At 43.5% G+C, this 12,294-nt stretch overlaps 1 protein-coding gene across 4 annotated transcripts in view; it reads right to left on the bottom strand.

Moving 5' to 3' along the window:
* Window positions 1–10,093, bottom strand: part of MAPKBP1 (mitogen-activated protein kinase binding protein 1) — a 72,366-nt gene extending 62,273 nt beyond the window's left edge. For 2 of the 4 annotated variants that reach the window (XM_036259809.1, XM_036259831.1), the window contains exons 1-2: window positions 10,019–10,093; window positions 9,300–9,520 (exon numbers count right to left, since the gene is read on the bottom strand). In XM_036259809.1, coding sequence (XP_036115702.1) covers window positions 9,300–9,416 — 117 coding nt within the window. In that variant the 5' untranslated portion in view covers window positions 9,417–9,520; window positions 10,019–10,093. Of the gene's footprint in view, window positions 1–9,299; window positions 9,521–9,644; window positions 9,710–10,018 lie in introns of those variants that run through there. The other 2 variants (XM_036259824.1, XM_036259817.1) reach the window with 2 other exon arrangements.
* Window positions 10,094–12,294: the final 2,201 nt, after the last annotated feature.

Raw genomic sequence — 12,294 nt, 5'->3', positions numbered from 1 at the left:
ACACTCAAAAATACCAACCCTAAAGATCCACACTGCCCAATCTGTCATACTTTATTTCTTACCTTCCCCCCAACCTTTTTTTATTTTATTTTATTTTATTCTAAGAGGTCACAGAAGTTAAGGTAAAACACATGATTTGGATTTGATTCAGGTGGGTAGCTCTCATTCCACACCTCTACTGATAATTGCTACAAAAGGAAGCTGACAGAAAACCTGGCCTTTTTCTGCATTAAACAGTGGAGCCCAGATAAGAGGCTTAGCTTGTAGCGATGGGAATGTGCTGTATACTATAACAAATCCTACTGAAAACACTGTAGTTTTTTTCTTACCAATACTGCAGTTTGGACATGAAGTACAACCAACAGATACTCTGGGAACTACAGTGGGACAGACCATGTTCTCAGAGAGGCTTAGTTGGAATAAACATAGTCCCAAATTTTAAGCCCTAGTCTGTTTTCCAAACAAAGGGGCAGTTATAACAGCCACAAGTCCCAACTTTAGACTTGAAGTTGACAGAAGTTAGAGTGGTCAGGATGAAACCTCTCTTCTACAATGTTTTTTCATCAGTCAAGAAATAAAAACACACGGGTGACAAATAAAAGAGAGAAGTGATGTCAGAGAAATATCAGTGGCCCCTAACACATTCAAAATACTGGCAAGAAATAAGACAGTGACTCAAACCAATCCAACAGGGGAAACTTGCCTTAAACTACAAGCTGAAAGAGGGAAAGAAACTTGGAAGGCAGCAGTGCTGTTAGACTCTGAAACAAGTAAGGCCAAGTAAATGAGGAAAGGCTTTCCAAAACATCTTAGAGCCTAAAGAGGACAGAGTATTTTAGACAGCAAAGGAAGAAATGTTGGGCTAGGTAGAGAAGAATCCTCTCTTCCCAGTGAGAATCACTTTGAAGGCTGAGGGTAGCTGTAGGCAACGAAGGAGAAATGAAATAAAAATATAAGGAACAAAACCAGGACAACACTTCATACTTTTTGTTATATAGCACCTGTTCTGAGGATCCTAAGGCACTTCACAAGCCTTAATTGAGGAATACATCAGAGACAGAAAACACAATGAGAACTTGCCCAAGTTCACTCACAAGGACCTGTAAGAGGCAAAGCTATTGTGCACAGGTATCTATTGGTGGTGAGCCCAGAGAATGTATTAAACACAAAAAACTCTTGGCTCCTATGAGTCTCAATGGAAGTGGGAAGTAGAATGGTGACATAAAAACTGTCCAGGACTCAGGGATATTATCAAGTTTCCTACTCCTAACCACAGAGAAAATTCCTATTGATCTGTCTTAGTAAGACAATGATCAGATCCTCATATATGATGCAACAACACAGCAGTTCTCTCAGTTCTATACCTGACATAGCAGTTTACAGATCAATCAGTGTAGAAGACACAGTGCAAATAAAAACTACTCAAGGAGTCTGGCCAGTGTAACTCAGCGGTTGAGCATCAACCCATGAACCAAGAAGTCATCGGTTCAATTCCCGGTCAGGGGATATGCCCGCGTTGTGGGCCAAATCCCCTGTGAGGGGCAGGCAGGAGGTGGCCGATCAATGTTCTCTTTCTCCCTTTCCCTTCTCTCTCTCTAAAATCAATAAAGAAAAAAAACTACTCAAGGAAAAATACCTAGGAGTACCTGTACCTTGCCCTGGCCAGTTTGGCTCAGCAGTTAGAGCCTTGGCCCGCGGACCAGAGAGACCCGGGTTCGGTTCCCACTAAGGGCACGTACCTCGATTGCAGTTTGTCCCCGGCCCCGGTTGGGGTTGTGTGGGTGGCGACCGGTCGATGTGTCTCTCTCACATCAATGTTTCTCTCTCTCTCTCTCTCTCTCTCTCTCTCTTCCCCCCTCTCTTCCTCCTACTTTGTCTGAAGATAAATGCAAAAATGCCCTCAGGTGAGGATAAAAAAAAAAAAAAGACCTATACCTAAAAAACTCTAAGACACTGAGGAAAGAAACTGAAGAAGATACAAATAATTGGAATTATATACCATACTCACAGATCGGAAGAATTAACATCATTAAAATGTCCATACTATCCAAAGCAATCTACAGTCAATGTCATCCCTATCAAAAACCAATGGCATTCTTCACAGAACTAGAACAAATAATCCTAAAAACTCATATGGAACCACAAATGACAACAAATAGCCTCAGCAATCTTGAGAAAGGAGAACAAAGTTGTAGGTATCATGCTACCTGATATCAAACTATACTACAAGCTATAGTAATCAAAATAGCTGAGTACTGGCATAAAAGCAGATACATGGATCAATGGACCAGGATAGATAACAGAAAAAACCCCATACCTATATGGTCAACTAATCTATGACAAAGGAGGCAAGACTATACCATGAAGTGAAGACAGTCTCTTCAATAAATGGTGGTAAGAAAACTGAACAGATACATACAAAAAAAAAAAAAAAAAGAAAGAAACTACATGACTTTCTTTTTTTTTTAATCCTTACTCTAGGACATTCTTGCATTTATCTTCAGATAGAGCAGGAGGGAGAGAGGGAGGAAGAGAGAGACTCATCGACTGGTTGCCCCCCACATAACCCCAACAGAGGTGCCCTTAGCAGGAACTGAACCTGGGACTCTTTGGTCTGTGGGCCGACGCTCTATCGTCTGAGTCAAACCAGCCAGGGCCTACATGACTTTCTTATGCCATACAGAAGAATAAACTCAAAATGGATTAAAGATCGATCGATCGATCTATCTATTTATTTATTTATTTTAAATCCTTATCCGAGGATATTTTTCTATTTATCATCAGATCGATCTATCTATCTATCTATCTATCTATCTATCTATCTATCTATTTTAAATCCTTATCCGAGGATATTTTTCTATTTATCATCAGATAGAGTGGAGGAAAGAGAGAGAGACAGACAGACAAACAAGCAGACAGACAGACATGGACTGGTTGCCTCCCGCAGGACCCAACCAGGGCTGGGGAAGAACCACAACCAAGGTATGTGCCCTTGACCGGAATTGGACCTGCGACTCATTGGTCTGGGGGCCAACGCTCTACCACTGAGCCAAACCGGCCAGGGATGATTAAAGATTTAAATGTAAGACCTGGCCCTAGCCAGCTTGGCTTAGCGGTTGTAGCGTTGGCCCTCAGACCAAAGAGTCTCGGGTTCGATTCCAGTCAAGGGCACGTACCTCAGTTGTGCTTAGTCCCCGGCCCTGGTCGGGGTCATGCGGGAGGCAACCGGTCTATGTGTCCCTCTCACGACAATGTTTCTCTCTCTCTCCCTCTCCCTCCCTCTCACTCTATCTGAAGATAAATAGAAAAAATATCCTTGGGTGAGTATTAAAATAAATTAAAAAAAAAAAATAAGTGTAAGACCTGCAACCATAAAATGCCTAGAAGAAAACATAGGCAGTAAACTCTTTGACATTGCTTTTAGTAATATCTTTTTAAATATGTTTCCTTGGGCAAAAGAAACAAAAAAAAAAAGATAAACAAATGGGGCTATATCAAACTAAAGAGCTTTTACACAGTGAAAGAAAGCATCAACAGAATGACAAGACAACCTACTGAATGGAAGAAGGTATTCACCAATGACACCTCCAATAGGGGTTAATATCCAAAATATATAAGGAACTCATTCAGCTTAACCCCCCAAGAAAAACAAATAATCAAATTTTAAAAATGGGCAGAGGACCCGAATAGACATTTCTTCAAAGAGGAGATAAAAATGGCCAACAGACATATGAAAAGATGCTCAACATCACTCATATCAGGGAAATACAAATTAAAACCACAATGAGATATCACCTCACACCTGTCAAAATGGCTATCATCAATAAATTAACAAACAAGTGTTGGCGAGGATGTGGAGAAAAGGAAATTCTGTAATGTTGGTGGGAATGCAGACTGGTACAGCCACTATGGAAAACTGTAAGGAGATTCCTCTAAAAATTAACAATAACCCTGGCTCGACACTCTAACCACTGAACCATACCGGCCAGGACAGGAATGTGTTTTTGTTTTTTTTTAATCCTCACCTGAGGACACTTTTCCATTTTTTGCACAGACAGAGTGGGAGGGAGAGAGAGGAAGGGAGAGAGAGAGAGAAACATCGACGTGAAGGGACACATCGAGTGGCTGCCACCCGCACGACCAACCAGGGCCGGGGACAAACTGCAACCGAGGTACGTGCCCTTAGCGGGAACCGAACCCGGGTCTCTCCGGACCGCAGGCCGACGCTCTAACCGCTGAGCCAAACTGGCCAGGACAGGAATGTGTTTTTTAATTGTTGCACAGGTATTATGATGTATCACTGCCCTTCTGATTCTTTCCCCAAGTGAGAACCATCAAGCTAGAGCCAATGATCCATAAATGTTTTACTCTGGCCAGTGTGGATCAGTTGGTTAGAACATCGTCCCATGTATCAAAGGGTCATGGGTTTGATTCCTGTCAGGGCACATACCCAGGATGAGGGTTCGATCCCTGGTCGGGGTGGATATGGGAGGCAACAGATTGATGTTTCTTACAATGATGTTTCTCTTTCTCTCTCCCTCTCTCTTTTTCTCTCTCCAGAATCAATGAAAAACTATCCTTGGGTGAGGAAGGATGGATAAATAAATAAATAAATAAATAAATAAATAAAAACTAAAAAATAAATGTTTCCCCGTTACCAAATAGGTGGATTAAAGAATCTTAATACTAATACCTGAGCTCAAATGCTCAGCAAAAATTGAAATTAGAATTATTGCCAGTTGTTTTCTCCATAAAATTCACCTACACAAACTCTTCCTAGAGCCACATGTTAAAAGGCTCAAAGTACCATGAGAAAAAATTTTGTGTAAAAATGAGAAAGAGAGGAAAAAAAGGTGGGGCGGAATATGAGAATTAATTAAACTCGTATTCATAAAAACTGATAACCAGAAGCAAGCTGTAAGCTGCAAGCTGCCTTGTCCATTGCTTCCAGAAGGGATAATATATAATCCAGACTAGATTAATGGCTATAAAGGGGGAGGAAGATTTTAAAACCTCCTTCACTTACTGTTTCAAAATCTAACAACTTTCCAGCATAGGCAATGCTTTTGTATCCCTAACTTAAATCTTGCCTGCTTGGCTTCAGTTCATGTCTATCCCTTGCTAAAAGAGAAAAACAACCCAGCTCCCTTCACATAAATATCTTTCAGAAACTTTAAGAGGGGGATGGTTAGCTACCAAGACCACACACATTTGCTTCTTAAAGAAAACATAGCTTCAACTAAGATGAGAGGTAGAACTGACAATTAACTGTACAGGATTCAAAGTTGAAGGGTCTTTACAACTGAAAACTTTGAGTTACCCTTCACCAAGACTCAGCAGATATGGTATAAAACCTCAAATTACTTCCAATTCTATTATACTGTAGAGACTTCATCATCCCTTAGAGACGTTTTTTAAAACCCCAGCTCTGATCTACTCTCTCTCTCTAATAATTTAAATACCCATCTTTACAGTTCTCACTTCAGCTTTTTATTTTTATTTATTTTTATTTTTTTGGTGGTACACGCCCCTAGCAGGAACCGAACCCGGGACTCTCGGGTCTGCAAGCCGACACTCAACCACTGAGCCAAACTGGCCAGGGCTTCACTTCAACTTTTTAACGTACTTTAACCATTTTTAAATAGGTCTCTTCTTAATTAAAAAGACCTTCATGCCTTGGCCAGTGTTGCTCAGTGGTTAGTGTCGGCACACACACACACACACACACACACACACACACACACACCAAAGGGTTGCAGGTTCAATTCCCAGTCAAGGACACATACTTGGATTGCAGGTTGGATCCTCTGCCCCAATTGCCTCTGCAGGAGGCAATCAACTGATGTGTTTCTCTCACATGGATGTTTCTCTCTCCCTATCCCCCTTCTCCTCCCTCCCTCCATTCCACTCTCCCTTAAAAAAAAACCAATGGAAAAAATATCCTTGGGTGGGGATTAACAACAACAACAACAACAACAAAAGGCCTTTCATGAGCACTACTTTCTGTATATTTGTACTTCCCTGTCTCTCTTAAGCCCTTCATACCTAGCTAGGCTGCATCTCTACTTCCTTTTAAAAAATTTTTTTATTGATTAGAGAAAGAGTGGAAGGGAAAAGGAGAGATAGAAACATTGATGAGCGAGAGCATAAACTGGCCACTTCCTGCATGTCCCCCACAACCTGGCATGTGCCCTGACCAGGAATCGAACCAGCGACCTCTTGGTGCATGGGTCAATGCTCAACCACTGAGCCACACTGGCTGGGCTGCATCTCTATTTCTTTTTCAACATTTTGATTTCTCTTCTAAGGAGGTCACAAACTCCTCCTGATCATTCCCTATTCTTCTAGAATTCCAAATTTATCTCTACCATATTTGACATTTTTAAATTGTTCTCATTCACTTACACAGTACAGTGTGATGTAAAGGAAATAAAGAACATGACACATCTGTCTTGACCTCTGGAAATGAAGACATACAAAAAAGAACAATTGGTTCCAAGGTAGTGGGGCTAGTCAGAGAAGACCCTGTGGCTCTAGTAAATATAGAGTTGGATCTAAAAATAAGTGGAGAATTTAGTGAAAAGGCTACTTTAGATAGAAGGAACAATACGATTCAAAGCAGCAGGCCATCTGAGGTAAGAGCTGCATAAAGGCCTTCTGTTACTTCCTTCTTTGCTCCCTGCCCCCCGAAAGGCATATGTCTTTAGGCCTTCAAATTTTATTTCATGAATCACAAGCTCTCTGTCTGTTACCATGATTACCCACAGCCACTACACATTAGAACAGCTGACAAAGCTTTATACACCAAGTCCTATATGGGTTACCACAAAGCAGGCTTTTAGAATCAGGTAGAGTCTTCAATAAGGAGTGTGGGGAGTCAGGCATCTGTAGAGTTCTAAGCAAACAAACAGCTACTACTTTTGGGTGTTAAAGATATGCACTAGCCCTCTTGCTCTGTTATACTATTGAAGGGTCTTTTAACTTCAGCTAGAACAAACAAAGCCACTTAAAGAGTCTGAAGCACTGCCCTGGCCCAGTGGCTCAGCTGGCTGGAGCATCATCCTGTACACCAAAAGGTTGTGGGTTCTATTTCCCTCAGGGTGTATACCTAAGTTTAGGGTTCATTCCCAGGGTTGGGGTGCATGCAAGAAGCAACCAACTGATGTTTCTCTCTCTCTCTCTCTCTCTCCCTTCCTCTCTCTCAAAAATCACTAAAACATATCCTTGGGTGAGGATTTAAAAAAAAGAGTCTGAAGCACTGAATTCCTATTTGAAACAGGGATGTTTAATGGTACCACGCCACGGATGTCCTTTTTCACTGTTTTCCTGAAGAGCTTCTCCTCTTCTCTTGCCTCAGGACTCAAAGTTAAAGCATCCCTACTTCTGGGAATTTCGAATTCCCCTAAACTGACTTAGGTTCTCTCCCCTGTGCTGCCATTAACACCTTTCTTTTAAAAATATTTTTTATTGATTTTATATAGAGGGAGAGGGGGAGAGAGAGAGAGAGAGAGAAACATCAATGAGAGAGTTATTGATTGGCTGCCTCCGGCACGCTCCCTACTGGGGATTGAGCCTGGAATCCAGGCATATGCCCCAAATGGAATCGAACCAGAGACCTCTTGGTGCCTGGGATGATGCTCAATCAACTGAGCCACACAGGCTGAGCCCATTAACACCTTCTGCAAAATTCTAGGACACCACTTACCACACCCTGTTGTAATTATTTGTGTACACGTCTGACGTGCCACAAGTTCTTTGATGGCAAATATAATGTTTTACTCATCACTGATTCTACACATAGTATCATCACTGATTCTACACATAATAGGCACACAATAAACATTTGTTGAGTGCATAAATGATGAATGGCACAGAAAGTTTTAAAGAATAGTGACCACACCTTCTGGATCCCAGACCAAAATTACAATAAATGTTAACACTGAGGACTAAATTTCCATGGTACCTATACCATTCTGTCAGAAAAAGAGGCCAAAGATATGAGAAGATTGCTCTAATGGTGCTAGTCATTGCCAAGTTACCAGTCAAGAATACGAGTGTTTGCAGCACTAAGAATGACCCAACACACAAAAAAATGAGTGAACAGAGTCAACTCTAAGAAAATTTCTAAGTTTCAGGCTCATTTTCCTGAATCTGGAGAATACAAACAATGATTAATCAATAAGAGTCCTTGGAAAAGTCACTATCTCCACTGCCAAGAAACCTTGTGGCCAATTTTGATTTAATATGATCTCTGAGAAATATACAGGAAAGCTGTTCACCTTCTGACCAAATGCAAGTAAGGTTCTGCTGAGAGATAGGAATTTGAACTAAGTCCTCCCAGAACTCTGCCATGTTGTACATTAGCACTCTTAATCATCCCTCATTGGCTTTACTCATTGCTGAAAAGATACAGGCAAGGCAATAAAATGCTGTGGTCTCAAATGCCTCTCCCTATAGCAATCCTGTACCACACAAGGCTACTACTGTGTTTACAGGCTGCTAATAAGATACAAAGGTCTAATCTGGTCCTGTGGGAACAAAGCCCTGGAGTCCCTCAGGGATTAAATAAATTTAGTCAACTTTTGTATTCCCAAAGTTGTGGAGCTCAACAAAGTTGAAGAAAATATAAAGACCAACACCCGGACAACTGAGGGAATGGAAGGGATGGAAAGGGACTTGGCCTCTGAGGAAGCCACAGCAGGGTGGTATGTGGCTCTTGGCATATGGTAAATGAAATAAGCAATGTTCAAGGGCAAGCCAGAACTGTTTTGCTGTTATCATTCCTAAGAAGCCAAGAAGCTCCAGTTAAATAAATTTACATCTCTTGAAGAGACAAATAAATATGCTTTGACCCCAGGCAACAGCATTTGCGAAGCCAATTCCTCAGACTAGGTGTTTCAGCATATTTCCTTATGCTACTACTGCCTTACATAAGTCAGCCATGACACTAACGCTTGCACATAAATTAGTCACAGCTTAGCCCTTCACAGGATGTGATCCCACCACTCTCTTCCAAGAAGGGAAACTGAGTCATGGCATATCAACTGGCTTCCCCAAGCACAAACTTAGTTTGTAGTGAACTGAATCCAGGTTGCCTTCCTCTTTCTACGAATGAATCTCAGCATGCCCACCCCTGCTGCTATTTTTCCTTTAACCTAAAACTAAGTCATGGGCACACTTGATCCTTTAGAGCCAATAGGAGCTTCTAGTTCTCTTTCCCAAGGAAGAGTAAGATGAGAGGTACATGGAGCAGAGAAGGGGAGGGTTGAAAAGAGGTGACTCCCAATACTAGGACTCACCTTGGAGCTGAGGTCCTCTCGCCGGTTTCCTGCCTTACTCCTGCGTAATTTGATGGATGGGGATCGCAGCAGGTTCTTGAGCCGGCTGGTAATGGTTGACCCTTCCACAGCCATCATGATGAGAAGTCCCTGGACAGTTCCTGGCCCAATCTTGGGATTTGTCTCAACAGCAATACTGCCTTTCCACTCCACAGAGTCTTCCAGTATGCCCTCTCACTGCCCTGAGACAGCAGAGGCCACCTTACCATGTGCCCAGCAGTGTCTGCCGCTGTTATCTCTAGGCATTGCTCTTTCCCCTCTCCTCACCCCCCGCCCCGCTGCCTTCAAGCCTGCGCGGTTCCTTACTTCTGAAGGATAGGCCCATGCCTGCCAGAGGCGTTTAACCTGGAGGGATGATGGGCCCTAGCAGGGCTAGTAGCTGGTAGCTGGTCTGGTCGCCGTTAATCCCCAACTGTTCCCATGGCAATTGCAGTGTCCAATGAAGGACGCCGCCGAGGCCCCGAGGAATCCGTCAGGGGGCCTGGGTACCTGCACTGGCGGCCGCGGGGCACTCGGCACGGCGGGGCTCGCTGTGGCCCGGCAACCCGTTCTGCCACGGGAGCCTCCCACCCCCACCTCCGACCTTCCGCAGCCCTCCACAGGGGCTCTGGACCTTCCTGTTTCACCTCCCTTAGAAGCCCCTGCTACTCGCCAGCGCCCCCGCTCGGACCCAGCCTCACCAGCCCCGGGGCCCTGGGCCCGCAACGCTCACTGCGCCCTCAGGCATCGCGCTCAGCGATTTCAGGTCCGCAGCCGCAGCGGCTACAGCAGCTATGGTGGCACAAGCGGCTCAAAACGCGAAGTACCGCCTGGGCCAAGCTAAGGGCTGAGCAGGCGGAGCCGAGGCGAGAGGGTGCGGTCCGAATCCAGGAGGGCGTTCCCAGAGTGAACGAATGAGGCTTGTGGGGGCGGGGCCACTGGGAGGGCCTAAGAAGCCGAGGACCTGGGACTCAAGAACCACAGATTCCGCACCACGTAGTCGCGGGTATCGCTCCTAGAGGAAGGGCAGCACAACTCGGCTTCAGAATAGAAAGAACCAAGCCTTTTATGGTATTAGGAGGCCTGGTTCCCCTAGAAAAGTACACTCCCCAGAGCCCCAACAAGACGGTAACTACGCCCCCGTGGTGCCACGGTTGGCATTTGATAGGCCCGAGGGACCAGAGCTGAAACTAACTCCCAGCTCAGAATTACACGATTGAGACACAATTATAAAGCTCTGCTCCCCATCGACTCCAAGCGCTGGGACCCAAAGAGGTTTGAATAGTTGCTCGCTGCCTGCCCGACGCGTTGACCTGCGTTGACCTACGTGGAAATCACTTTCCCTATTGCTAAGAAGTGCTATTAACTAGGCAACCTGTTGGCCACGCTGGAAGGAAGATGAGGGAGATGACTGCCTTGAATAGAGCTTTAGGCGTATGGGGGAGGAAAAAGAAAAATGTTCCCATATGTATGTATGTATGTATGTATGTTTGTTTTTTAACCTACAGCGACCCACCGCGCTCTCACCCTGAGTTAACCAGGACTTTGATGCTCCAGATATTTTCTTTGTTCCTATCAAAATTAACTGGTGAAACCTTTCCCTAGTACTACTTTGGTGGTCACTGTCAAGCTTGTGACGTTTTAGTGGTATAGTTTTAGCTTTAGCTCTAGTTCATGGGAGTTGAGGGCATGAACAGAAATACCTTTACAATATTATTTCACAGGTGTCTCGGCATAAGAGTTTATTTTCTAGGAGCCTTTCTGCCTCCTTGCTACTTCAAGAAATTGTCTTATGACCCTCACCAGTTTAGCTCAGTGGTTACAGCGTTGGCCCGTGGACCAAATCATAGTTTTGATTCTGGTCAAGAAAAAGAAAGAAATCGCCTTATGAAAAGGTTATTCTAAGCCACAGAAATAGTTTGAAACACTTGGTGGACATGTTAGCAAGAGAAGGGCCCATAAACCCATTGCTGTGGGTGGGGTCTTGTACAGCCAAGTGGCAAAACAGGTATGTCCTTGTGTGTATTCTGCATTATGAAAACAAGGCTGCTAGATATGTGTTTGTGTGTATTCTAACCAGGTATTAAAAACAAGATCTGTAAAACTCACAGATCAAGAAGTGGCCTATTAGATCAACTAGCAATAGGTAGCAGACGCATGACGCTTCCCTTTCCTTTCAACCATGCACTACAGATGTAATTAAATTGTAATATGGGATTTTCACATTTATTCCCCAAGACAAGAGCCATTAACCACAACCATATGAAATGGGAGTTGTTTCCTTTAACTCCTTTCTAGTCTGTCATTTTACCTCTGTGGCGGTAGGGGCCAATACTTACTAATAAATGGTGCCACCTGGTGTCCTTACTTGTGTGCTGCATTCCCAGCAACTGCCATCTCCATCCTCAAAGAGTTGTTGCCAAATTCTGTCCAGATCACTTTTGTCCACTAGTGGTTTTCTCATTCATGGCCAAGCAAAATGGGTTTATAGAGTGTCATTAGCCACTTCCTGTCTAGCGCTACACTGGTTTATCCTCTTAGAGAAAATGTTCCTCAAATTACTCTCATCTAAAGTTGAAGTTGCAAAGGCAAATTCAAGCTCCGCTTTTCAACGTCTAAGATGATCTAGGTGAAAAGCAACTGAGAAGAGCGTAAGTTTGGATATTTCCAGTCTAGGGCCAAAACCACTTTTTAAAAATTCTTCACAAAATAGTCCAACCTTTATTACCCAGGTAGGTACCAGGCAGCCTTTAAAGTGTCAATATGGGAATAGCCAGGTTGTTCCCAAGCTTCATAAATTCTTCAGAAAATAATAGTCCCAGGTCCAATGTAAACAGAAAAGCCCTATTCCCCTTTTCTCCATATTAAATTCTTGCCACCCCACCCTCCACAATGCAGTTGATCATCCATACTCTATTTCACTTCTTATTCTGCTTGTGTATGTCCTAAACATGTATACATGGTTGTCACTCTAAAA

Source organism: Molossus molossus, unplaced genomic scaffold, assembly GCF_014108415.1.
Source record: "Molossus molossus isolate mMolMol1 unplaced genomic scaffold, mMolMol1.p scaffold_m16_p_1, whole genome shotgun sequence".
Lineage (NCBI taxonomy): Eukaryota > Metazoa > Chordata > Mammalia > Chiroptera > Molossidae > Molossus > Molossus molossus.
This window is presented reverse-complemented; position numbering and strand designations above follow the sequence as displayed.